The sequence below is a fragment of the Pinus tabuliformis genome, chromosome 7, assembly GCF_031772625.1.
Source record: "Pinus tabuliformis cultivar Carrire ecotype Pingquan chromosome 7, CPIR1, whole genome shotgun sequence".
Classification (NCBI taxonomy): domain Eukaryota; kingdom Viridiplantae; phylum Streptophyta; class Pinopsida; order Pinales; family Pinaceae; genus Pinus; species Pinus tabuliformis.
In genome coordinates, this window is record NC_142293.1 from 1,732,137,792 (window position 1) to 1,732,165,038 (window position 27,247).

The 27,247-nt window shown below is 39.4% G+C and overlaps 1 protein-coding gene across 5 annotated transcripts in view; it reads right to left on the reverse strand.

The window, feature by feature from the left end:
* Nucleotides 1-7,205: 7,205 nt before the first annotated feature.
* The window catches only part of LOC149255262 (uncharacterized), a 47,502-nt gene continuing 27,460 nt past the window's right edge, over nucleotides 7,206-27,247 (reverse strand). For all 5 annotated transcript variants that reach the window (XM_089460416.1, XM_089460417.1, XM_089460419.1 and 2 more), the window contains one exon: nucleotides 7,206-9,289. In XM_089460416.1, coding sequence (XP_089316542.1) covers nucleotides 7,220-9,289 — 2,070 coding nt within the window. In that variant the 3' untranslated portion in view covers nucleotides 7,206-7,219. The remainder of the gene's footprint in view (nucleotides 9,290-27,247) is intronic.

Sequence of the window (27,247 nt, forward strand, 5' to 3'; positions counted from 1 at the left end):
ACTAGGACTCCTCTAAGATCCTAGTGACAAAATCCATTCTGGCTTTGGGGTAAGGCTTAAGGAAAACTCTGTCGACTATCTGAAAATGGATCGGTGAGACAAAAAACCTCCCGAAATGTAGATCGTCACCAGAAAAGTAGGTTTACCTAGGTAATTACATACACGACACGGATCTGCTGAAATTATTTACATTATACACATGCAGAATGGGTTTACATCATAAGATGATGATCAGGCTGATGATGAAAACTGGACTGCATGGACACATCGGTCAGGCGCTATCCCTTTTGCAAAAAAAGGGGGTGTACTGTTATGGGTCGTTGACACGTATTGGTCAACAAGACCAAAAAAGAAAGTTGACCTATCCAAGGTTGAATGCTACAACTGTCATAAGATGGGTCACTACAAAAGTCATTGTCCTAAAGATCCAACAAATAAGAAGAGAGAAAGAGAACATGCAAATGTTGTTGATGAAACTCCACCTAAGAGAAACAACACTGAAGAATCTGAAATCAAAGATCTATTTGCCAAAGACTCTTAGGGAATACTATCCCTCACATATCCTTCTATCTTAAGTTTTGCATTATTTTCCTTTATGTTTTGATTTCTAAAATTTGTAGGTCTAACATATCTTCTTAGAACTTTTTTTAATTATTTTGATAAGTTGTAGGTATCTCTCAAAAAGATTGGATTAAGAGGGAGCTTTCACCATTTTACCAAAAGATAAGTATCTTGTTCCTTGTCTCCTCTCTTATGTTTGGTTTCCCTCTCATATCAAGATTTGTTTGTATTATATGCTAATAACCTTTCCTTTGTATTTTCTTTAGGAAAAGATTGCAGAATACACAAAGGTTATGGAGGAGACTTCAAAGGATAAACTTGAAGCATGGAAGAAGTTATGTTGCAAAGGAAGCCCTTCAAGAATTGATGTCCTACAAGGTTTGTTAAAGAACAATTCAAGGTATGTCTTAAACTACAAGTTTTGTTACAAGGTTCTCTTTATAGAAAATGTATGTTCATTCTCTTTAGAAATTTGCATTACATTAGTGACATTGTTTGTCTAGGATTTTGAATCCTAAAAGTTCTTGCTAGGGTGATTAATCATTGGATTGAATCTACCCTCGTTATACTATCATTTTGATTATTCTTATGAAACCCTAACCTTTAGGGTTCACTATAAAACCCTAGCCTCTTAATGATAAGGGTATGTCAATGTTAGTAATGAAACCCTTAGTCTTCACAGGGTTTGTCTAGAACATATGATAAAATCCTATTCTTTTGAAATTTAGGGTTTTGATAATGTTATGATAAAATCCCTAGTCCTTTAGGATTCGTTGTTAATGTCTAGGTTATATATTGAAACCATAGATCTTTAGGGTTTGGTAACTTAGGGTTTATGAACAAAACCCTTGCAATAATAAGGTCATAGGAATGAAACCCTAGGTGTATATTCCTTCGTATGCTCAAAACCCTAGCATTGTCAAAATTGTTGTATCTAACTTTGATGTATGTTTACCTAATAGATATTGATGTGAAATGCATCCTAGATATGTATATGCAAGTATGATAAATTGTTGAAGCTCATGTTTTAGTTTGTGAACTCTAGGGTTTGTAGCAAAACCATAGCAGAGATTGATATTCTAGGACATGATAATATTGTCTAGCTTTGATAATAAAATCTAGGGTTTGCAACAAACCCTGGTAGAGTCTGACATGTAGTTCTAAAAGCTTATTGTTGAAGCCTTAGATATATTGTACTTTGATTGGATTGTTATTAAAGTGTTGATATCTAAGGCTTTATATCTTGAAGATGAAGTCTAGGATTTATGACAAAACCCTAGAAAGAAGTTGAAGTCTAGTATATAAAAATATGTGTCTCTTGTTGATTATGAACCTAACTAGGTTTAGGTATTTGATGTCTAAAGTTTGAATGTTTTGATACTTCCATTGTAATGACATGATAAACATATTATAGTTGTCTTCGTGCTTCTCTATATTTGTATTTGGTTCTGCTTGTTGTTGAAGATTTGTAGGTACATAAACTTCAAGATATTCATAAGTTGAAGGTGATAATGATGAGCATGATGAAGGAAGTTATAAGAATGATGATGATCAATATGACCTTGATGCCATAAGAAAGAAATGAAGCCTTGAAAGAATGAAGTTTCTCCAAAGTTATGAAATTGTTGATCTCCCCAAGTTGAGAGGGAGCCTGGATAGAAGAAAGGGTATATCTCTCCAGTTGAGAGGGAGGGCATATTATGACAATCATAATGAATACCTTGAAGTAAGAATAAAATTGAATGAATGAAACTACTACAGATGAATGTTTGTGATTCATGAAGTTATAAACAAAAGAATTGAGAAGTACTAAAATTGTATTTGGTGTTGCTTAAGAAATGGAAAAGGAAAACTTCTGATAAGATTGAAGATGATATAAGCAACATCAGAATGATATAGGACCCCGAAGGTTTGTGTTTACTCGTATATATACATTTGAAATTTTATTATTGATTGGGGTTGTGATTGTGTAGGATCTCTCCATAAAATATTGAATGTTTGAAGTGTGCTTGGATTATATATCTGATTTAGTTGATTAGGAGAGATGAAGCATCCTATGGCAAGATGCTTGGGAGGACATTTGGTCGGCCTATGTGTTGATGTCTAGATCCCGAAGTAGGGAGGGTGGCGTTGGTCATGGAGCTTTGACCTTGGATACGCACCTAGATCCCTGGATTGGTGGTAGAGCTTAAAAGCCTAACGTTACCTATAGTGGCTAAAGCTTAAGTCCACCTTAGTCCCAGCCGATTAGACTACCTTAGTTAGGTATCTAATATGTAGCATTGCTTGTGTTGTGACTCTTCATAGAGTATATCATTTGAGATCTTCCATGTATCTTTGTATATATGTAATTATGAATACCTCCATAGTTAAGAGGGAGCGTTGAAGAATGTAACGAGTGTCGGCCTTCATAATTGTGTTTGAGTCATGATGTAATGTATTTGTCAAAAAAAAGAAAAATAATTTTTATTATAAAAGAAATTGACTTATTAAAGCATGGGTTTCATGCTTGGGTCAATGGTTCTTAGGTCAAAGCCTCCATTGTAGGCTTCTAGGGTTTATGTCAAGTATCCTTGTCCATGTCATAATGTAAAAGATCCTTCTTGGGCTTCATCTATCAAGAAAGAAATTTATTTTAATGTAAAATAGGTATTTTAGGTCTCCTCCACCAAGTCAGCCTCAAGAAGGACAAGTCGACCTCATCAAGGGAATTCGACCTCACACAAACACTATATAAAAGCAGCGATTCGACTCATTTGGAACACTCTCACTCAACAAGTTCGATTTGCAATGGTTGGAGGCATAAAAGATAGCGAAGTTGTTGGAGAAGTATTGAAGAAGCTGGAAGACCAAAATCGAGTTCTTGGGCAATCTATCTCTCACACGTTCAAAGTTTCTAGATTGTAGTTGGGCCGAAATTCTTAAATTGTTGGGGTCGAAGTTCTAGATTATAGTTGGACCGAAATTCTAAAGTTGTTGGGGGTCAAAATTATGGGTTGTTGTTGGACTGTAGTTGTTGGACAAGAAGAGACTTATGAAATTTGCTAATCATATTGGAAGGTTGACTTGGTGGAGGAAGGCCTTTTAGGACTAAGGTCTTGGTCTATCTCATTTTGATTTACTAGTAGAAGATTTTCACTGGGTTTTCCCCTATAGAGGGGTTTAGCCCTGGCTGAGTGCCTACATCTGGTGTCGTTGATCTTCATGCTTTGTTTTGATGATTGCTTGATGAAACTAAGATAAAAGAAGAACATAAGAGAAGATAATAAAACTACAAGAATATCACAAATAATTATCAACATAACAAAATCTTTTTGCCTTTCCGATTTTCTAGCATGACCTTGGATGGCTTCACCAAGCTATGGGCTCATTTCATCAAGGTGATCATGGCATGAGAGAAACTTCCTGACTAGGATAAATTGTGGAATGATTGCATCTAGAGGAAGATTTGGGTGGAATTCAATCAGGAGGCCACCACAACAATGATGATGAGAATCTTGCTTCTGTTAGTAATGCAATGAAAAGGAAAGGAAAAAGTTCAAGCGGTAGCAGTGAGGAGTTAATGTCACAACCAAAGGAGGACTTGACGAAGATCAAGTGTTTTGCATATCATAAGACAAGACACTATGCATCACAAAGTCCATAGATGAAGAAGGGAGGAAAGGGTATTTAGTTAGTTATAGCTACATCAACAGAATCTTAGGTGGAAGAGTTTGCCAAGAAGTTCGGGACAAATCTTTCTGCATTGTTGTTTATTGCTTCACTGAATAATTGTAATACTGCTGAAGATTAACTAATGCTCTGAAAAAAATTAATTAAGTGTTAATTGCTAAGAAATACTGATTCGCCCCCCTCTCAATATTTACAACAGATGACAGAGTTGAACTATGCAAGGTAACTCTTCTTAATGTGGACTGGCCTCAAATACACCCTTTTATGGTTTTCTGCTTCACAATGACCAGCATGTGTAGACTTAAATTGCTTGTCAGTTGACAAGGACATTCCTTTTATGCATTTTTGCAATATCCCAGTACCTCAAAGAAGGATTGTAGGCGAGCTTCACTTTGTGCCTTTGATGGACTTTTGAGCATTTAATGTTTGCCTGGAAAGGCTTCCAAATTATCATTACAAAACCTACCATCAACACCTCGAATATTAGGTGTTTTAATACATAGAGCAAAAGAGAGTTAAGAAAATTTCAGATTTTGGAACTAATATTGATGCATTTCACTTCTTTTAACATCATCATTCCATCAGTACACATTTTGGACCATAATTAATCAATTAATCCAGCACTTCATTCATGTCCAAAATCATATGTTTTTTCATATAGGATCCTGTAGATAACTTTGAAGAAGGTTGGTATATGCATAAGAATAGGAAGTTACTTGTGTCAGATCCATAACAGGAAAATAAAGACAGTAGTTATATTATTGTCCACAACTTACAAGTGACTAAAACTAGTCAGTCGCACTGATTAAATCATGCATAACGAATTAAAGGAGCACATAAAGAATATCTGAACTGTGTACAAAAGTTATAAGAAAAAAGAAAAATGTAGAAGAGGCACAATATATCAATGTGAATGGATAATGTTTTTAACCCTCCCATCCATCAATGACTACGAAGTTGCGGATGCCACCTGATGAAGAGTCTAGAGAATGGAGATTTGTTCATTGTCCAATAAAATCCTGGGAGATAGCCAGGTAACAATGTATGAAGAAGACATCTCTCCTATTGTCCAGGGCCAACTTCCCTTCAATGAGTGAAGAAACGAGTAATGCATCCTTTGATAGAAAATATGTGCCCTGGAACTTCGTGGGCTGCTCAGAAGATCTACTGTGAAGCTAGCTTATTGTCTTTAAGCCAAAGCCTTTATCTGGTTCTTGAAACAGGTCAAAAAAGAGAATACAAATATCATTCTTTACACTCACCAACTTATTCAATGCTATATTCTTGTGATAGTAGTCTGTTTTATGCACAGAATCAGGCTATTATGTATATTGAAGTTGGTATTATTATTTCACATTGTCCACTTCTCCATCGTGTTAAATAAACCCTTTGTGCTTTTCTTGACTATTCTTTGCATCTCCACACTTTGTCTACTGAAACTAAATTGCATAACTTACTTCTAGCTTCATAAAGCCCACATCATATGTGGTGCATAAAGCTCCCCTCTTGCATTGTAGATATATCATCTTCGAGAGTTAGCTTAATACCTTATTTGAAGTTTGACCAAGCATCTTGTTTAAACTTTAAACAGTATTAAACAGCTACCATTTCCCCTCTATTCCCTTAGATGCTGTATATGCTATTGTTGTGTTTCCTTTATCTTCACCATAGCTTCATTTCAATTTTCAAATACCCCCTCTATTCCATAAATTATGTTAAATACAATCTTTCATTAATCTAATACTAAGCTTCATTTCAATTTTCAAATACCCCCTCTATTCCATAAATTATGTTAAAAACTTAAATACAATCTTTCATTAATCTAATACTAAAATCTACCTAGGATCTCAGTTAATCCTCCATGATATTCCCTTCCTTTCTTGTCAAGGGCATAGTTAACTGGTCCACTGCCAGTCTGTCTAGATTAGAACAACCAGGAGTTATGTTAGTTTTATCTGTGATTGCTCAGTCACTGTTCTACCTCCAGCAGGGATGGCACACTTACTTTCCTCAGCACAGCAGTGTACAGCTGCAGCAGAGAGGGGTGAGGGCATAGCTCTAGAGTGCCTTGGAAAGAAGGCTGTTCTTATGTAGACATAGAGGGCACATGAATGCCTACACCATGCATAAAACATCCTTATGCTTTTCGAGTGATTCCAAATTTAGTGTGCTGCTCCTAATTAGGTTGATTTTCCAGAATTAAAATATTTACTTCAGTTTAAACTTCAAAAGGTGTTTTTCTAATTTGAGTTTGCTTTTCCAGTTTTGGGAAATGTACAGTAGTTAAGTATATTTCCAGTTATAGATTAGCGCTGATCCCAAAGAGAGGGTGAAGTTGAGTAGCATGAGTCTTATCCAGCTGAGGGGCAGTTCCCTAGGCGGCCCAACACATGCATGCATGCTTGGTGTTCTATCCTAGGTGGCTATGGTTAGTGTTCTAGCATTGTAAACCCTAGCCTGCTTTTCTATAGACAGGGTCCTGCTTGGTTAATATACACTGGAATTCTGCAGTCATTGCATTGTACAGTTTTATCTTCCAGTCAATAAAAGAAAAACAGATGTGCTTTTGACTCTTGAGTGCTGCAATTTTTTATTGATTGTTGCTCATACTTTTCAGTTACCATCCAAACAGCAGTTTGAGAGTTCATTGAGTTTTCAGATTTCTAGGCTTGTAGTTTGCAGGTCTGCTCACCATGTATTGAAATTTTAACAAGTTAAACCAACATAATTTATAAGTCTATTAATAGGTCTATCAACAAGTCTCAAGCAGCCACTGCAAAATGAAAAAAACTTATCTTATTGACTATTGATGATTTTGGAAAAGAGGTGCACATTTGTCTGAGTGATGGCATTATAACCTCGAATACACACATATACATTAAGGTCTGAAAACGATTTCCTAGTCAAGGCCAAAAAAGCCTTCTGAACCTTGGCAGCTTTTCAACAAAGATGAAATAACACAGGCCATAGCTTCTCAGTTATGCAACTAACTGGAAAGTATGACTAAAATACAACCTACTGCATATACACAAAACTTTAAAGTTAGAGACATACCACATAAAAATAATATTGAAATAAAAAATTGGGAGATTTGTATATGAATGCATGAGATAAAAGTCAGTAGTCTGCGAAGAACACAACAATATACCTCTACAAGCCATTTATGAACTGCTGTTGATCCAACAACTAAAAGATCTGGACCACCCTCCGACCTTGTAGCAATAATGGATAAAATCCCCAAAACATGATCTGCATGTTTATGTGAAATCCACACACACTGCAGTCCATTAACTACCATTTCCATTTTGTGTTTGCCAAAAGCTCTAAGAATCTGTCCTGCAACACCCTCTCCTGCATCTAACAACATGCTTGCTCCACTATTGTGCATCTGCAAAAGAATGCCACTGCTTCCTCTGTATTTGCTTGGCTCAGCAGATCCTGTACCTAGGAAAAGCAACTTGAATAGAGAAGATTGCTCTCTGACATTACAAAGCGGGTTTCGAATTTTTCCAAGCCTTTCACAATTCAGATTGTTTGCACTAAAGATGTTGGAAGATACAACACAAACACCTTGAGTGGTTGAATCATTACTAGTTAGTTTTCTCTGCTGCAGTAGTTTCTCCCGTAGAGCTATCGCTGCTAACTTGTTTGCACTCATCTGCATGCTAGCACTTTGTGATGAGACTAAAACATCTTCTGCAACCTTATTAATTGTTTTAGTTAGGTCAGGCCTGCTTTGAGCCAATGTTTTCTGTATTAAATCTACATTCATTTTTTCTCGACACATTGACTCATCTACAACCACTTGAACTTCACTTTCTAGAGTCCTCTGAAACACTATACACATAAGCATTTGACCAGTCTTTACTTGCCTACTAAAACCCAAAAAGTTCACATTCTCGTTATCTGTTTGATGTTGTTGTAGTGATGCATTGAATGGGAGAGGAAAGATTTCTTTGTTAACCATATTCATTTTAGCCAGAGTTGTGAAGGAACAGAGGAAACCATATTCAGAAGGCCTGTCCTGCATGTTTATATGCAAGATATCATCTCCTAGATGTCTCATCCATGAAATATATTTTTTGGATCTCAACACACTAGGAGGAGATAAATGAATGACTGCAGAGATTGAATATGTACAGCTACCTCCACCATTTTTATCAGTATTGCAACAGGAAATGCAACTAAGTAGTGAATACCGATGCAGTTCATCTGCTAATTCCAGAGTCTCACAATTAACCACTATATAGGCTGATCTTAACTTCTTCATATAGCACACAAATCCAATAAGTTCCCCAGCTTTTAATGCTGTTTGATCATCTTGGCCACTGTCACTAGCCAATTGCTTTTCTTTGAATATATTTTCATCAATCACAGTCACTATGCCTGATGGACTTTTAATGTACACAGGGATTGCACCATCTGGCAAATTAGGTAGCTCCCTCTCCAACTTGTTATTCACTCTCCATTGGCATTCAGTCTGTTCATGAACATGTTCAATAGTTGCACCTGTACGTAAGCATTCTTGCCTTCCCTCGTAGATCACTACATTTGAATCAAGAAGATCCCTCGAACCATCCTTCTTCCTCTTCTTGCCATTTGGGTACCTACACTGCTCAGAACTGCTGCTGCCAAGTCCCCTCATCTTTAATTTTTCTTCAGCTGAAACCCTCCTTCCTTCGTAGGTAATAGTATCTTTATTAAGGACTTCACTGATCTTTGGATGATGATCCTCTTGAGACAAATGTCTCTGAAGACTCCTCTTGTCACTTTGTGATTCCACTGATTTGGAGCCTTCGGAATCACTAGAAGTAGGCCTACCAAGCTTTTCATAGCTGGAAGAGGAAGCGGTGTTAACAAAGGAATTATACTTGCTTTTTGACTTTGCATCTGGAAAATTATTCTTTTGTACTTCAAATCCTTCAGAGTCTTGCATCCCGTGTTCATAGCATGGACAAACCAAAAGCTTATGATTAAGTTGAATAGGATATATGGTAACAAAGTCATCATCAAATACAGGCAAAGGCCTAGATGGCTGGCCATCAGAAACAAACACCTGCAAGAATGAAGCAATTTTGAGAACCAGACTATAACTGAAAATATGATGTTATTTATACTAAATCAATAGAACCAGACAGAAATAAAAAAGGCTTTACAATGCCTGCAATACCCACCATAGCCATTCGGAGTTGAATTGATTTCTGATAGAGGAGTGGAAATTTCACACATGGTAGTCATCTACAATAATTATTTGCAAAATCACTATAAAGGAAGCCACAAAGGCATTAAAATTGGAATCCTCGCAACTAAGACTGAAAAGTAATACCCAACCTTCACATTTTCCAAGAAAATATCATCTAGAAGCTACGTTACCAGATCCGACCCTCTAGGGTCCAGGGTCCACAGATCTGATCCAGATCCAGATCTGCCTAGATCCGTCCAAGAACCGGCAGCGTGGCAAATCCCTGATCGATGGAAACGGATCCCTCGCCTTGGAAACGGATCCTTCACTTTGGAAACGGATCCCGCAGATCGGAAACGGATACCTTGTAGAATTCCGGATTTCAGCTATTTTATTCAACGCGGTTTTTTGTTTTTGGATTTTAGTTTTAGGTTTTTTTGGCTTAATTGGATGTGCAGTCCCTCATTGTTCTTGTCTATGAATTTGTCGGCCATATAATAGCGACAGGCTGAAACAGTGAGACAACAGCACCCGCCGCATAAGGATAGTGACATTTTTTCACAGGTTCCCTCTCAGACAGCGACCAAGCAACGACCCCACAGGTTTGGTCCGTTGGATAACATTGAGGATAGCGACATTTCTTCACGGGTTCCTCTCAGACAACGCAGAGGTCTGAGGACGATTCACCAGGGAACGACCCCACAGGTTTGGAATTCGTTTACTTTTTTGAATTTTTGTGGGTGGCCATTTATCTATGCCTGTGGTTCGACTTAGGGAATGCCACATGCATTATGGGCTCGCTACCGGAACCACCTACCTGTTGTCTACAGATTCCAGAATGTGTTTTTCAGCGTTTTGAACTGGAAAATTTTTAAAATGCAACAAGTCTAGTATGTTGAGCTTTGGGTCCCAATATAAAACATAAAATCTTTTAAAAATTTTCATATTGCACTTTCAGAAGTTCGACTCGTGCAGTCAGGCAAACCCACCCAAACAACCCATCCAACCGACCGAAATAGCATATAAAACAAATACCACATGTAGACAAATTCCCAGAGGTGGGGCGTACATAATTTGTCCTGTCTCTACTAATTCTTCATGGTTTATGTAAGCATACATGAATTTAGGAATGCAAGCAAAGAAAGGCACTGTAGTGAAGGGTTGCTGAAGATTGATACAGCTTTCTTTTTCAAGAAAAAAATTCATTATATTTGATACTTTTAGATGAAATAAAAATATACACTACAGGACTAGGTCACTCTGTTGTTTGCGAGATATTAAGAGCTTCCTTCAGTCTACAATCATTAACTGTCCAAGCACAGTTTTCCAACAAAATCTGGTTTATAGCCGCCATTTAAAGAAACTAAGTAACTGCTTATAAAGACAGGTTCTAGCTATCTGCTTCAAAATCCTGAATAGCCTTCTTGAAACTACATATCTTCTATGTGAGAACCTCTCTCATTTTTTTCAAGTGTAATCAGTGAACCTTTCTGTAGGAGTAATGCTTCCTTTGATAGTTTATCTGCAGTTTCATTGAGTTCTCTGTAAACATATTGAATGTTATACATTCAATCTATTTTTTTTTTTCATTGACCCTCTCCATGACTGGAAGTAACAACAAATTTTCCAAATTTTTCCCATTTGCCCAGTCAATAACAATTTTAGTGGACATTTTAATTTCCAATTGATCTACTCCTACTAATTTCCAATTTTAGAGGAAATAGCATATAAAACAGACACCACACGCAGACAAAGTCCCAGAGATAGCCTTTTTGGCTCCCTTGAAAGTTGAGAGCCTTCAGAAAACTTTAAATTTACCTGTTCTAATTCATTTGCATTATTAGTGAATCCAGCAGCCAAATTAAATTAATTTTTATGTACTTTAATTTTTAATTTTTATGTATTTTAATTTTTTATATTGTGTATTCTTGATTGTATGAATTTTGGATTTTATCATATATGCAGTCACACACTATAGCCTACAACCTATACAAATGGAACCATCAAAGCAGAGTGGAAGGTAAATCATCAAAACAAACCCAAAATCTCCTTTGTGGCAGTATGTGGAGATTATTGGAAAAAATCATGGAGGTGGTTCGTATAAATGGAAGTGCAATGAATGCAAAAATATCAAAAATGGCTCACATACCAGAGAAACTAACATAGAGGTGCAAGTATGCACCGGGCCAAAAGATGCAAAAGGCAACCCTGGTCAAGGTTTGAGTCCTGCAAAAATTAGATTCTATGCATCTTTGCAAGATGCTGCTGATAGGAAGCTTGCTAAGGGAAAACACCCTGTGCAAAGCTCTACAACAAAGCCTCCATTGCCATCTAGGTCTGCTGCCACAACTAATAAAAGGTCCACTCTAGGCCCTCTTGAAGCAGCTTTCAATAATCAAGGTAGAGACATAGACGATGAACATGTAGCTCGTTGCATCTATGCAAATGGGCTAGCATTCAATTTGGCCATTCCCTTATTGGCAACAAATGAATAAGGCAATTAATGAAGTGCCAAAAGGGTACAAAAGCCCTAGATATGAAAAGGTCCGCACTACTTTGTTGGCATCAGAGAGACAATTCGTGGATAGACAGCTACAGTCAATCCAGGATACATGGGCAGAAATAGGGGTGTCCATCATTTCTGATAGATGGAGAGACCAAAGAGACCACCCATTAATTAATATTATTGCAATATGCCCCCAAGGGGCAATGTTTTTGAAGGATATTGATTGCAATGTGTTAAATTATGGTATGTTCTATGCTTAGTGCAATTTACTCATTTTTCTTTTATTAATCACAGATTAGCAATCACATATACATTAAGTAAAGTGTAGATAGAACATTAAATAATCAACCGAAAACAAGCCAAGACAAGAGACACAAGATGTGGCGGCTAGCCAGGGACAAACCCCAATTTGGGGAAACCCTTTGATCAAATCTTTTTTTATCTTCAATAGTTCAGCAAAGAGAAATAGTACAAAATCTGAATTCTGTAATTTTATATCAGCACTAGCAAACCCTAGATCAGCAAAGTCAAAATTGGTCAAACTAACTGAAATTGACCTCTAAAATGCTTGGTCAATTTCTGGTCACCTTGTCTTCGAACAGCCTGAAGGAACAGCCCTAGAACAGCCCCAAAAGTTCAAAGTGCAGATTTCTGAAGCCAACTGCAGCGCTAAACTAGGGCAGTCAATACCGGTCAAACCAGAGGTCAGATCACCTCAATTTTTGTGCCAAAAATTGCGGCCTGCCTAGGAGAGGCAACCACACCCAATCCGCACTCCTTGGAGGGTCAACGCTGGTCAATGTTGGTCAAAGATGCTTGCTGTCCTGTTTCTACGTCCTTTTTGCCCTAGGAAGACTTCCTTTTCATCCACACGTGTGAGAAAGAGAGAGAGACTCTCTCTATGCAGAGAGATGTGTGTGAGAGTGAAGTGTCCAAATGAGGAAAAAACTCCTTGTATTTATATGCAAAATGTTGAGGTTGAATAGACATGACTGTTGGGCTTCTGAGCCTACATAAGTTGCTGGCCAACTTGACAATTTGTCCATAATCAAAATAAATTCATATCTTCATAAATACTTATCGGAATTTGATGATCTTTAGATCAATCCTACACCTCTCGACGAGAGGAATCTAATAAAAATATCAGCCATGAAGATATCTCAACATATTCTTGGCACCAATCCAATGTATGTGGTGAGGTTCAACCATATGTTGACTGAATGTGTTGACTGCAAAGCATATACCTGGACAGGAGTTCACCAAGTACATCAATGCTCCGACGAGTTGACGATACTCGGTAGCATTTCGTATCACGGGTCCAGCAGCACTACCGCTTAACTTTATGAAGTCAAGTTCCACTGGGGTAGTTACGGGCTTGCAGTTCACCATACCGAATCTTTCCAATATCTTCACCACATATTTTCCTTGAGATAGGAAAATCTCCCCTGGCTTCTGCCAGACTTCCAGTCCTAGGAAGTAGTGCATAAGTCCTAGGTCTTTCATCTCGAACTCAGAAGCCAGCTCCCTCTTGCATTTGTGAATGAGAGGATCTGCATCTGTTAGAAACAGGTCGTCAACATACAGCACTAGTATTAGAGATTTGTCGTCTTCAACCTTAAAGTAAAGGTTAGGGTCAGCTTCACTTCTAGTGAATCCCAGTTTTATCAAGTCGCTATCGATCCTTTCATACCATGCTCGGGGTGCTTGCTTCAGCCCATAGAGGGCCTTCCTCAACCTGCACACATGAGATTTTCGATCATAAATCTCAAATCCTTCTGGTTGTTCCACGTAGACCTCCTCTTTGATCGAACCATGTAAGAACATAGTCTTCACATCCATCTGACGTAGGTTCCATCCTTGCGAAGCAGCAAGGGCTATGATCGAGCGGATGATGGCGTATCAGGGAACAGGTGTAAATATCTCGTCATAGTCTATATCTTCCTTCTAAGAGAAGCCATGAGCGACAAAACGAGCCTTATATTTTTCTGCACTTCCATCAACTGCATGCTTTATCTTGTAAAGCCATTTTGAGGTGACAACAGCTTTGTCCAGAGGTCATGGAACCACATCCCAAACACCGTTTTTCATGATGGACTCATATTCCTCGGTCATAGCATCCTTCCATACTTGATGCTTGACGGCATTAGTGAATGAAGGCTCATTTTGGATGATCGTGCTCATGATAGTTAGGTATCCCTGATACCTGTTCGGCTTCTTACTTTCACGGAAGGTTCCTCGGGTGCAATGTGTCCTTCAGCATCATCAAGTGTCCCCCTAAGCCATGAAGGCCTCTTCCTAAAAGAGGAAGGCTCAGGCGGAGGGGGATCAATAGGATCCATAGGTTCTTCCACATCGGGCATCGTCTCTTCTTCCTTTTCCTTTGGTTCCCTGGCGTCAACTTCTTTAGATCCTCTTTGAGTAGGAAGATTGTCTACTTTGCTAAGAGCCATATCTTCATCAAAGGTGATGTCATGGCTAATTTCGACTTCCCTTTGACCAGCCACATAGATTCTGTAGCCCTTAGTATTTTCGCTATAGCCCACGAAGATTCCTTTCTTTCCAAATGCACCCAATTTATTTCTTTTCTCCTTTGGTACATGAAAATATACAGGGCTTCCAAAAATTCTAAAATGAGATACGTCAGGTTTCTTACCAGTGAACATTTCTTCGAGAGTCTTGGAACCCAATGCTTGATGAGGGCATCGGTTTTGTACATATACGGCGGTGTTTGCAGCTTCGGCCCATAGAAACTTCGGAAGTCTTTGATCATGGAGCATAGCACGAACAGCTTCCACAATTGTGCGATTCTTCCTTTCCGCCACACCATTTTGCTCAGGAGTATATGGTGTAGTAGTCTCCCTCTTAATGCCAGCCTCTTTACAAAAGTCATGAAACTCATTGGATTCATATTCAGTCCCATTATCAGTTCTTAAGATCTTGATCTTCTTCTCGGTTTGATTTTCGATCAAGGCTTTGAAGTGTCGAAACCAGGAGAACACTTCATCCTTCTTTTTCAAGAAGTATATCCAAGACTTGCGAGAATAATCATCTGTAAAAGTGAGATAATATGAATATCCTCCCAAGGAGTTCACGGGCATCATACCTGATATGTCTGAGTGAACCAACTGCAATATATCGGAGGTCTTGCTTTGGCTTGAGGGGAATGGTCCCCTTTTGAGCTTTCCTTCGGCACATCCCAGGCATACACCTTCTTGCTCTACTTGGAATTCGGGCATCCCTGTCACCATCTTTCTTACATCGGGTAGAGCTTTATAATGAAGGTGAGCAAACCTTCATTGCCATAGTTCGGACTGAAGAGTTGTGTCACAAAACATGACACCTAGCGGACTTCCTCCGACCTGATATAATGAATCAACTCGAAACTCGAGTGAAAGCATCTTTAATATTCTTTTTCCATACATGTACCTTACCATCGTTGAAGGTCACCTTGTAGCCTTTGTCTTTTGTTGCCGAAATGGACACCAAGGTCTCTTTGAGCTCAAGTACATATAACACATCTTGTAGATGAATTGTATTTCCTTGACTCAATTGAGGAGTGACATTTCCAACGCCTTTCATGGGATATTTTGTATTATCTCCAAGAACGATTTCCAGGTTGGTTTCCTTCTCTTTCAGATCATAGAGAGCTTCTTTGTAACCAGTGAAGTGCCTTGAGGCACCACTATCAATAAGCCAATTTCCCAGCGAGTCCGGAGGAGCAGTAGTAGATAGAGCTTCTGGTAGATAATATTCATCTTGCTTATTGTTCACGGTATTAGATTCATACCTGGAATTTCTTGCCTTCTTGAATGGTTGTCCTCTTCCTTGATTTCCGGCGCTTCTTTTACCTCTTCCTTTTGTCCTGTCATTACTTTGATTGCTTTGAGAGGGATTTTGATCATCATCATCTCGGTGAGAGTCCCTTTTATCAGGGCACTCCCTTGAATAGTGACCTATTTTATTGCAATTATAACATTGTCCTTTTCTTCCACCCTTTGGTCCAGCCTTTCTTTTGAATTTAGCCCCGGAATTGTTTCTTCTTTTAGTATGAGAAGAAAAAGCAGAGGGATGACCCTTAAGTATGGGCATTTCTTGTTCTTCCATCCTTGTTTCTTCTTGAATGCATCTGGCCATTAATTCCTCGAATCCAGGAATTACGTTATTGTTGAGAAGAGTAGTCCTGAATACATACCATTTGGATGGTAATCCTCCAAAAGTTGTGAGTGTCATTTCCCTGTCAGGAATTACTTCCCCAATAGATAGGAGATCATTCTTGATCCCAGTGATCCTTAAGAAGTATGCTTCAATGCTATCATTGTCACAAATATGGTCACTTTAGAAGTGATTGTCTTGAAAGATCGGATTGATAGAAAGAGAAAGGGAAAGCAGCATGCCTCCACAACACATTTTGAGGAACTTCCAAAGAGACCAAAGAATGAAAGTCCAGGTAATAAAGAATTCTTCTATTTCTCTGCTTTTACTGGTTCTATTGCAAATAGTGAAGATTTGTGGCTAGTAGATAGTGGTACCTCAAGACATATGACGGGAGATCGTGACAACCTCACAAGTCTGTTGGAAAGAAGATTAACACAAAAGGTGTAACTTGGAGACAACAACAATTATCTAGTCAAAGGCATTGGAAAGACATCCATTGAACTAGAATCAGGTGATAGCATTCATCTCAGCAACATATTATATGTACTAGGTTTGAAGAAGAATTTGGTTTCTATTTCATGCTTGGAAGATAAAGGAGATAGAGTAGCTTTTGTTGATGGCAAAGTTCTTGTTTGGCCCAAAGGCTCTAGTATTGATTTTGCAAGAATAATTGGAGTTTGTAAAGGAAGGTTGTATAGACTTTTGAAACAACCTACTCAAGTGCTTGTACATAATGATACTAATCTATGTGAACTTTGGCATAGAATGTTAGAATTTCTAACACGAAATTCTACCGCAGTAACTGATTTACTTCTCCTACTTATTTCTCACAATAAGTTGTTTACAAAACCCTTAAACAAACTTTAAAATAAATTCTACTGCAGTTATCACATAATAGCATAGAGAAAAATAACAATGATATACAAGCACAAGAATCAATCGCATCAACACAGTTATTTTTGAACAATTGTCCCCGGAAAAACCCAATGCGGGGAAACCGGTGCAGCAGATGATGGTTTATTTATTATTCTTCATTAACAATCTCTTTACAACGAATAATTTTGCAGTACATAGAGAAACCTTCAAGAAAACACTAGAGATAATTTTCCTCCTTAACGAGGAGAAATTCTGACACCACAGAGACCCTTTATCCTTCACTGTGTCACCCTTACATCATCTGCATGAGGACTATGTGAGATCTCGTCCCTCCATGCGTTGTCTCTCAGATCTCTCCCTCTGCGTTGTCTCTTTAAGGCACTGCATCACCTCCTCCTCAGTCTCTGACTGATGCTGAAACCCTCCTCTTTCTTCACCTTACAACTCTCCCTCTGAAATCGAACTCCTCCTCTTTAAGAATCGATTTCTCTCGAGTTAATGAGTATTTGCCTGGGGTGTCTCCAAATGACTCTCAAGTCTTCTCTTATACTTTTCTTGTTGATGAATCAACGGTCGAGATTAAGTCTCTAATCAATCACTAAGATTAAAATGGACTTGATCCTCGTCTCTTAGAAGCTTCTCACCCATATCTTTATTAATACCCATTAATATTTTTATTTTCCTAAGTTTAGACTTAGGAACCCATTAAAAATATTAATTATTTTAATAACTCCTCATCCGGGTGGAATTTCTCCAAACGATTTCTAGGTCTTGGAGATCTCATGTGTTCTAGCCCCTCCACAAAATTTCGGAGCTAGAGCACATCCGATGCTACCCAAAATCAACACTCCCTCTTAGCGAGGAATGTGCTCTAGCAATACTTCCCAATAGAAGCATCACACTGATCCATGACATCGGTCCTTTGCGTTGTTGATGCTCGGCCTACTGCCCCTCACCTATTGCACTACTGCAACCTGTACTGCTGCCCATGACACTGCAACTATCACTACTACATCTGTATTGCAGCTCCCTCTGAATGTGCTGCATCATGCTGCCCATGGCACTGCCACTGTTAACTGCTACACTACAACTCCTTATACTATCCGCTTCTGCTACTGAAACGGATTCTTCACCATCCCCGTCTTCTCCCTGAAATAAACAAACTTTGTTCTTCCTAGAGCCTTGGTGAGGATGTCTGCCACCTTTTCTCCTGTTGGGGTGTACCTCAACTATACTACCCCTTGTTGGACACAGTCTCTAACGAAGTGACACGTGATATCAATGTGCTTCAACCGATCATGAAAGAATGGATTCTCAGAGAGCTTGATGCAACTCTGATTATCACACAAAATACAAGTCGCTTCCATCTTTCTCCTAAATAGATTCAGAAGCAATTTCCTAAGCCATATGGCTTCGCACAAAGTTGTGCTAGCTGCCATATATTCAGCTTCAGTTGAGCTCAGAGCCATGGATTTATGTTTCCTACTACACCAGGAGGTCATTCCTGATCCAATGTTGAAACAGTACCCAGTGGTACTTTTCTAATCTACTGAACTTCCAACCCAATCTGCGTCAGTGACCCCACTCAGCGTTGTTCCTTGTATATATCTGAGAACATGCTTGGTTGCTGCCTAGTGCGCCCTCTTTGGTTCCACCATGAACTGACTGAGGGTGTTGACAGCATAACAAATGTCTGGCTTGGTATTGACTAGATACATCAGGGACCCTATGAGCTGCCTATACAAGGTGGGATCAACTTCTTTATCTTCGGATGCATCAATCTTCTTCCATTTGGTGATCATTGGAGTAGCCATAGGTCTACAGTCCTGCATTCTGAACCTTTTCAAAATATCTGTAGCATATCTCCCTTGTCCAAGGAAAATTTCACCCTTCTGCTGCCAAACTTCCAACCCCAAGAAATAATGCATCTGTCCCAAATCCTTCATGTCGAATTATGTGGCTAGGTTCTCCTTGCAATCTTTGATGAGCCTGGATGAGCCTGTCAGGAAAAGATCATCCACATATAACACCAGGATTAGAGGCTCATTCTCTACAACAAGATAGTAGAGATTAGGATCTGCATCACTCTTGATGAATCCCATCTTCTGCAAGTAGCTATCAATTCGACTGTACCATGCTCTAGGTACATGTGTAAGCCCATACAAGGCTTTCTTCAACCTGCATACATGAGAATTTTTCTCGTGTGTCTCAAAACCCTCTAGTCGTTCAATGTATACTTCTTCTTCTATCACCCGGTTCAAGAACGACGTCTTGACATCCATTTGGTGAATCTTCCACCCCATCTGTGCTGTAAGGGATATCACGAATCTAATAGAAGTATACATGGCTACTGAGGTGAAGGTTTCTTCGTAGTCTATCCCTTCCTTCTGAGCATACCCCTTAGCCACAAACCTGGCTTTGTATTTTTCCACACTGCCATCTGCAGCATATTTGACTTTGTAGAGCCATCTTGAACCTACAACTGACCTGTCCTGAGGCCTAGGTACCACTTCCTAGACATCATTGACCATTATGGAACTGTATTCCTCCACCATAGCATCTACCCATACTTGATGTTGAACGGCCTCCTGAAAACTAGAGGGTTCTCCAACCTGAGCCACCAAGGCTTGGTATCTGTTTGGCTGTCTACGCTCCCTTTTCTCGTTCTTGGGCGCATCGACGAAATTCTCTGCATCTCGTAGTATCTGTCGAAGTTCCCGGCTCGTTCTACCACTGGTAGTGGGTATATTTATCTGCTCCTCCTCTCCCTGAGACTCCATCTGTTGTGATACCTCTGGAGTTTTTCCTTTAGGAGAAATATCAGTGCTAGTTTCTACTGGACGAAGTGGCTAGACCAACAGATCATCCTTTGACTGCTCTTCCGAAGGCATTTCTCGGGATTTCCTGAAAGCTCTGTCCTCCATGAACTTTACATCTCGTCGAATAACGTTCATCCTATTCCCCGGAAGATAAACTCTATATGCCTTAGCATTCTCGCTATATCCCACAAGATATCCTTTCTCCGCAGTCTGATCCCATTTCTCCCTGTTTTCTTCGGGTACATGGCAACATGCCAAACTCCCAAATATCCTGAAATGACTCACCTCAAGCTTCTTACTGGTGAAAACACTCTCCGAAGTAATCTTACCTAATGCCCTGTGAGGAGTCCTGTTCTGGACATACACTGTTGTGTTGCATGCTTCTGCCCATAGAAACTTGGGCATATCCTGATCATACAACATCGCCCTGGCTGCTTCAACAATAGTCCTGTTCTTCCTTCTGCTACTCCATTCTGCTTCGGATTATAGGGGGTTGTCCACTCTCTTTTGATGCCTTCCCTTGCGCAAAAATCAATGAAGTCTTTGTCGATGTATTCTCCACCAATGTCTGAGCACAATATCTTTATCTTCTTTCCTGTCAGATTCTCAACTAGAGCCTTGAACTTTTTGAATCAACCAAAAACCTCATCCTTGGTTTTTAGAAAGTAGATCCAAGTCTTTCTAGAATGGTCATCAATGAAGGTGACGAAGTACTCGAAAACCACTAAGAGCTCTTATGGACATGGGTCCGCAGAAATCTGAGTATATCAATCCCAGAACACTCTTAGCCCTATTGTTGCTTTTGGAAAAAGCAGCTTTGGCGTACTTGCCTAGTGCGCATCCTCTGCATACATCATCTCGTTCGGCACTCATCTCTGGAACTCCTAACATTGTTCTCCCGAGAATTCTTAGAGCCCCATGGTGTAAGTGTGTCCCATCCTCCTATGCCATAGTTCATTCAAATCTTTTTCCCCACTATTGCCTATCAGTGCCATTGGAGATTCTAGCTGTAATCTATACAGCCTGTTACTTCGGACTCCAAAATGGGCCTTCTTTTTCCAACTCGGGTGTTTGACATATACTTTCTCCTTAATGAAGAAAACAGCATAGCCCTTGTTTTGAAGCTAAGATAAAGAGAGTAAGTTCATCCCCAATCCCGACACATGCAACACATTGGTTGCTCGAAGTCGATCCCCTACTTTTGTTTAAAATACTATGATACCTCTTCCTACAGGGGTACATTTTGACTTATTTCCCATGGTGATTTGGAAGTTCATCCTTTCTTCCTGATAATTTGAAAAAAAATCTAGTATTCATGTCATGTGCCGAGAAGCTCCACTATCTATATACCAAACCTCAGAGGAGGCAGAACTCACTAAGCAAGCGACTTCTTCCAGTCTGGAAGCTAACATAGAATAATCCTGATCCATGTTCCTTGTGCTCTCTTCTCCCTCTGCAGATCTGCGTGGGTCCTTCTGAGTTGATGCCCCGACATCATACTCCTAACCCATAGCATATCCTTTGTTGCTTGATCTTTGCTCTGATACCATGTTAGAATTTCTGACACAAAATTCTACTGCAGTAACTGATTCATTTCTCCTACTTATTGCTCACAATAAGTTGTTTACAAAACCCTTCAGCAAACTTTAAAATAAATTCTATTGCAGTTATCACATAATAGCATAGAGAAAAATAACAGTGATATACAAGCACAAGAATCAATCACATCAACACAGTTATTTTTGGACAATTGTCCTCCGAAAAACCCAATGCGGGAAAATCAGTGCAGCAGCTGAGGGTTTATTTATTATTCTTTAGCAACAATCTCTTTATAAGGAATAATTTTGCAATATGTAGAAAAACCTTCTAGAAAACACCTGAGATAATTTTCCTCCTCAGTTAGGAGAAATTTTGACACCACAGAGACCCTTTATCCTTCACTGCATCACCCCTGCATCATCTGCGTGAGGACTACATGAGATCTCGTCCCTGCCTGCGCTGTCTCTCAGAGCTCTCCCTCTGCATTGTCTCTCTGAGGCACTACATCACCTCCTCCTCAATCTTTGACTGATGTTGAAACCCTCCTCTTCCTTCACCCTACAACTCTCCCTCTGAAATCGAACTCCTCCTCCTTGAGAATCGATTTCCCTCGAGTTACTGAGTATTTGCCCGATGTGTCTCCAAATGACTCTCAAGTCTTCTCTTATACTTTTCCTATTGATGAATCAACGGCCAAGATTAAGTCTCTAATCAACGGCTAAGATTAAAACAGACTTGATCCTCGTCTCTTAGAAGCTTCTCACCCATATCTTTATTAATACCCATTAATATTTTTATTTTCCTAAGTTTAGACTTAGGAACCCATTAAAAATATTAATTATTTTAATAACTCCTCATCCGGGTGGAATTTCTCCAAATGATTTCTAGGTCTTGGAGATCTCATGTGTTCTAGCCCCTCCACAAAATTTTGGAGCTAGAGCACATCCGATGCTACCCAAAATCATCATAGAAGATATGCTCACCTTCACTATAAAGCTTTGCCAGCCTTAAAGCAAACGGTTTTAGGTGTTCCAGAATTGCAGGAAGAGCATGAAGGAGTATGTACAGGGTGTGCGCTTGGAAAGAATGTTAAGAAGCCTTTTCCAAATAGTGAAAGTAGATCCATGGAAGTTTTGGACTTAATCTATTCTGATGTATGTGGTCCTGTTCCAGTGAAATCTCTTGGAGTCTCTTTGTATTATGTAACATTCATTGATGATTTAAAACGTGGATCTACTTCATGAAGACAAAAGATGACGTCTTTGACAAGTTCCAAGTGTTCAAAGTTGAAGTCAAAAACTTGAAGATCTTATAAAAATCTTGAGATCTGATAATGGAGGTGAATATACTTCCAAGGAGCTCGTTGCCTTTTGCAAAGAAGCTAGGATTAAGAGGGAGTTGATAGTCCCTTATAATCCAAAACAAAATAGTGTTGTTGAAAGAAAGAATAGAACCATTGAAGAATTTGTCAAGGCAATGATGCATGAGCAGGATTTGCCTATGTTTCTGTGGAGTGAAGCATCGATGACCATTGTCTACATTCAAAATAGAAGTCCTAATCAAATCTTGGAAGACAAGACTCCTAAAGAAGCATTTATCGGACAAAAACCCCAGGTTGGCCATTTAAGAATATTTGGTTGTCTTGTTTATATTCATGTACCTAAAGATAAGAGAAGGAAATTATAACCTTCAGGAAAGAAAGGAATATTCATTGGCTATAGTGAATCATCAAAGGCATATAGAATATATATTCCAAGACAAAAACAAGTTGAAGTTAGCAGGGATGTGACTTTTGATGAAAACGTGGCTTATTGGAAGTCTAAAGAAGTGGACTCTGTTGAAGATGAAAAACACAAAGCTCCAAAAGAAGAAGGATCTAGCCATCATATTTTTCTAAACATCTCGTTGATTATCAAGAAGAGCCAGAAGGGCCAACCAAACCAATGGACTCGATTGTTCCTGAAATCAAGAAAAGGCCAGCTTGGTTGAGATCTACTTTGCAGGAAGCCAAAGGACATGCAGCACCACGAGGCACCTTCAGGGAAAGCAAGAGGCCAAAGAGATATTTTAGTTATGCAACGTTGGTGACTAATATTATTGATGTTGAACCTTCCACATATGAAGAAGCCGCTAAGCAGCAAGTTTGGAAGGATGCAATGTTGGAAGAATACCAATCGATTATGAAGAATGATGTATGGGAAATTGTGCCTAGACCAGAAGGAAAATCAATGGTGTCCTCTAAATGGGTATAAAAGATCAAGGATGCAATGGATGGCGACATTGATAAATAGAAGGCGAGATTTGTGGCTAGAGGTTTCTTCCTGAAAGAGGGAGAAGACTATGATGAGACTTTTGCTCTGATTACCAGGTACGCTACTATTAGATCCATTATTTCCATTACTTCATCTATGGGTTGGAATTTGCATCTAATGGATGTAAAGACTACTTTTCTTAATGATGTTACTGAAGAAGAAGTGTATTTAGAGCAACCTCAAGGTTTTGAGGTCCATGGTAGAGAGTCTAACGTTTGCAGGTTGAGGAAAGCCTTGTACGGACTTAAGCAAGCACTCAGACCCTAGTATACATGAATTGACAATTATCTGACAAGACTTGGTTTCTCCAAAAGTGATGTTGATCCAATCATGTACTTCAAGGTCGAGAAGAATGAACCTGTGATTTTGTTACTATACATCTTCTTTCTCAATGTTTTGTTGGTATCAGCTTCTTCTTTCTCCCAGCTTCTTTGCAAACTCTCCCAAAAAGAGGGAGAAGACTATGATGAGACTTTTGCTCCGATTACCAGGTACGCTACTATTAGATCCATTATTTCCATTACTTCATCTATGGGTTGGAATTTGCATCTAATGGATGTAAAGACTACTTTTCTTAATGATGTTATTGAAGAAGAAGTGTATTTAGAGCAACCTCGAGGTTTTAAGGTCCATGGTAGAGAGTCTCACGTTTGCAGGTTGAGGAAAGCCTTGTACGGACTTAAGCAAGCACTCAGACCCTAGTATACATGAATTGACAATTATCTGACAAGACTTGGTTTCTCCAAAAGTGATATTGATCCAAACATGTACTTCAAGGTCAAGAAGAATGAACCTATGATTTTGTTACTATACATCTTCTTTCTCAATGTTTTGTAAGTATCAGCTTCTTCTTTCTCCTAGCTTCTTTCGCCGACTCGCATCGCACAATGTAGTTTGTATCAGCTTCTTCTTTCTCAAGGGATATTTCTCAATGTTGTCTTTAGGAGGAAGTCTTCCCTCAACATTACTTGCAGCAGACTCTGATGATATTGGGGGAGGAGTGGCATCTCCAAAACAGGCCACGTGTCTGAATCCCACGAATCCAACACGATAAAAACAACGTTGTTCTTTTCATTATTTACCATTTCTCTCATTCGTTTTTGCAAATAGTGAGTTGTGGGCAAGGAGCTAAGGGTTTGGAGCATTCGGCAAGGAGATTCAAGCACCAAGTAAGTGCATTTCATCTCTATTTTTTTGCATTTCTATTACAACAGTTTGTATATGAATTTTTTTACAAATTTGTGCATGTTTTGTTTTTTTTTTTTACAGTATTCATGGCTCAATCAAGCGCAGCAGGTAGGGGGAAAAGGAAGGGGAAGAATGTCTCCATTTGAGATGCCCCTCCTCCCCCAATATCATCAGTCTGCTGCAAGTAATGTTCGAGGGAAGACTTCCTCCTAAAGAAAACATTGAGAAATATCCCTTGTGGAAGTATGTCACAAGAGAGGATGGGACAAGCGCCAAGGGGAAGGGAGGAGGCAATGTGCAATGGACATGCAACTTTTGTCACAGTTCTTTCAAAAGCACATATTACCGTGTGAAAGGCCATTTGTTGGCTTTACCAGGTTGTAGAGTTGGAGCTTGTAAAGTTGTTCCTTTACAAACGAGGAAAGAAATGGAAAAACAGTTCATTGTTGGTACGGCAAATGTGGCTGCAAAATCAAGAAAAACCAAGAATGAAGACCCCCTTCCATTTTTGAGGAAAGGGACCACCAAATTTCCATTTGAGAGTTCTATTGGGGGACAAGCAGCAAAAAGAAAAGCAATTTCACTTGGTCCAATGGACAAGATTTTTCAAAAAGAAAAACAGGAAGAGCTTGATCTCACCATTGCCTTCTTTTTCTATCAAAACTTCATATCATTTAATGTTGCACGCTCACCTCTATTTATTGAGATGTGTCGAGCTCTAACTCACGGGTCTCCATCATGGTATGTGCCTCCTGGTTCAGAGAAACTTCGAACCACATTGTTGACGAAGGCAAAAAAAGAGGTGCAAAAAATGCTTGAGCCTATTAAAGCATCATGGCCAACATCTAGGGTTAGCAATTGTTTCTGATGGATGGACAAATTCAGCACGACACCCACTCATCAACTTCATGGTGTCTTCCTTGAATGGTCTAGTTTTCTTGAAAGAAGTGGATACACTTGGAGAATACAAGGATGCACAATTTATGGGTGAGTTATTTATTAAAATTATTGAAGATGTGGGTGTTGATTCTTGTGTGCAAATCATTACATATAATGCACCTGTTTGCAAGGCTGCTGGCATGATTGTGGAAGCTAAATATCCACAGGTGTTTTGGACACCTTGCATTGTCCATTCATTGAACTTAGCACTGAAATCCATTGCTTATGATGTGCTTTGGATTGGTAACATTATTGACGATGCACGACATATCAGTAACTTTGTGCAAAATCATACAAATGCCCTCACTATCTACAAGGAGTACAGTTATCTATCATTGTTGAAGATTGCTGATACACGGTTTGCCTCTTCATTCATCATGTTGAAGAGGTTGAGTGAGGTCAAGACTGCTCTTGGGGCCATGGTTATTTCTGAGTTTTGGTCTTTTTGGAGAAAGACAGATCAAGTAGCCTCTAAAAGAGAGAAGGACTCAGTGCTAGATGATGCTTTGTGGGAGAAGGTAGATCTAATTATTCAGATCATGGACCCTATCATTTCTTTGCTTCGATTTGCAGATACAGACAAACCCATCCTAGGAGAGATTTATGAGGGATGGGATTCCATGATTGAGTCTGTGAGGAGCATTATTCTACAGAGTGAGTGCCCCGAGTATGAGACATCACCAGAGGCCTTTTGTGGTACTATACAGAATATTCTTGTTAGCAAATGGGACAAGAATTGCACACCTTTACATTGTTTGGCTCACTCATTGAACCCAAATTACTACAACCATGAGTGGTTGATTCGTGGACCTTCCCGCAGATTCTCTCCTCACATGGATGGTGAAATCTCACAGGGGAGGAAAGATGCATTCGGGCGGGTTTTCCAAGATAGAGCATTGCTTGATGAGGTGGAGCATGCCTTTACAGAGTTTTCCACTGGCACTGGTCGATTTGCAGGATATGATGTGATTAGAGACAGGGGAGCAAAGAAGCCCTATTCTTGGTGGGAAAATCATGGGGCAACAAGCCCTCCTCTTCAGCAGTTAGCCATGAGGCTCCTCTCTCAGGTGACTTCATCCTCTTGTTGCGAGAGGAATTGGAGCACATATGGGAATTTGTATAGTGTGAAGAAGAGCAGGCTTGAGCAGTCCAGGGCAAAGACAATGGTGTATGTGCACACCAACCTTCAACTTATTTACAGGCAGAAGGAAGAGTGGTTGAGGGGAAAGACAAAGATGTGGAATGTCTTTCCTGATGATATGAGTCTGGACAGCAGTGTTGAGTTGGCATTGGCCAACATGTATCTCAATGATCCAGTGCTAGAGCCTGTTAGATTTGATGACGGTGATATTTTAGAGGGGTCATCCACCACACCAGCAGATGCAAAGGCAACTATGGATACAGGGGAGGAGGAGGATGCAGAGGAGAGCAGTGGTGACCATGATGATGAGGACATTGATGCTAATTCTGATGATGACTGTGAGGATTGATGACTCAT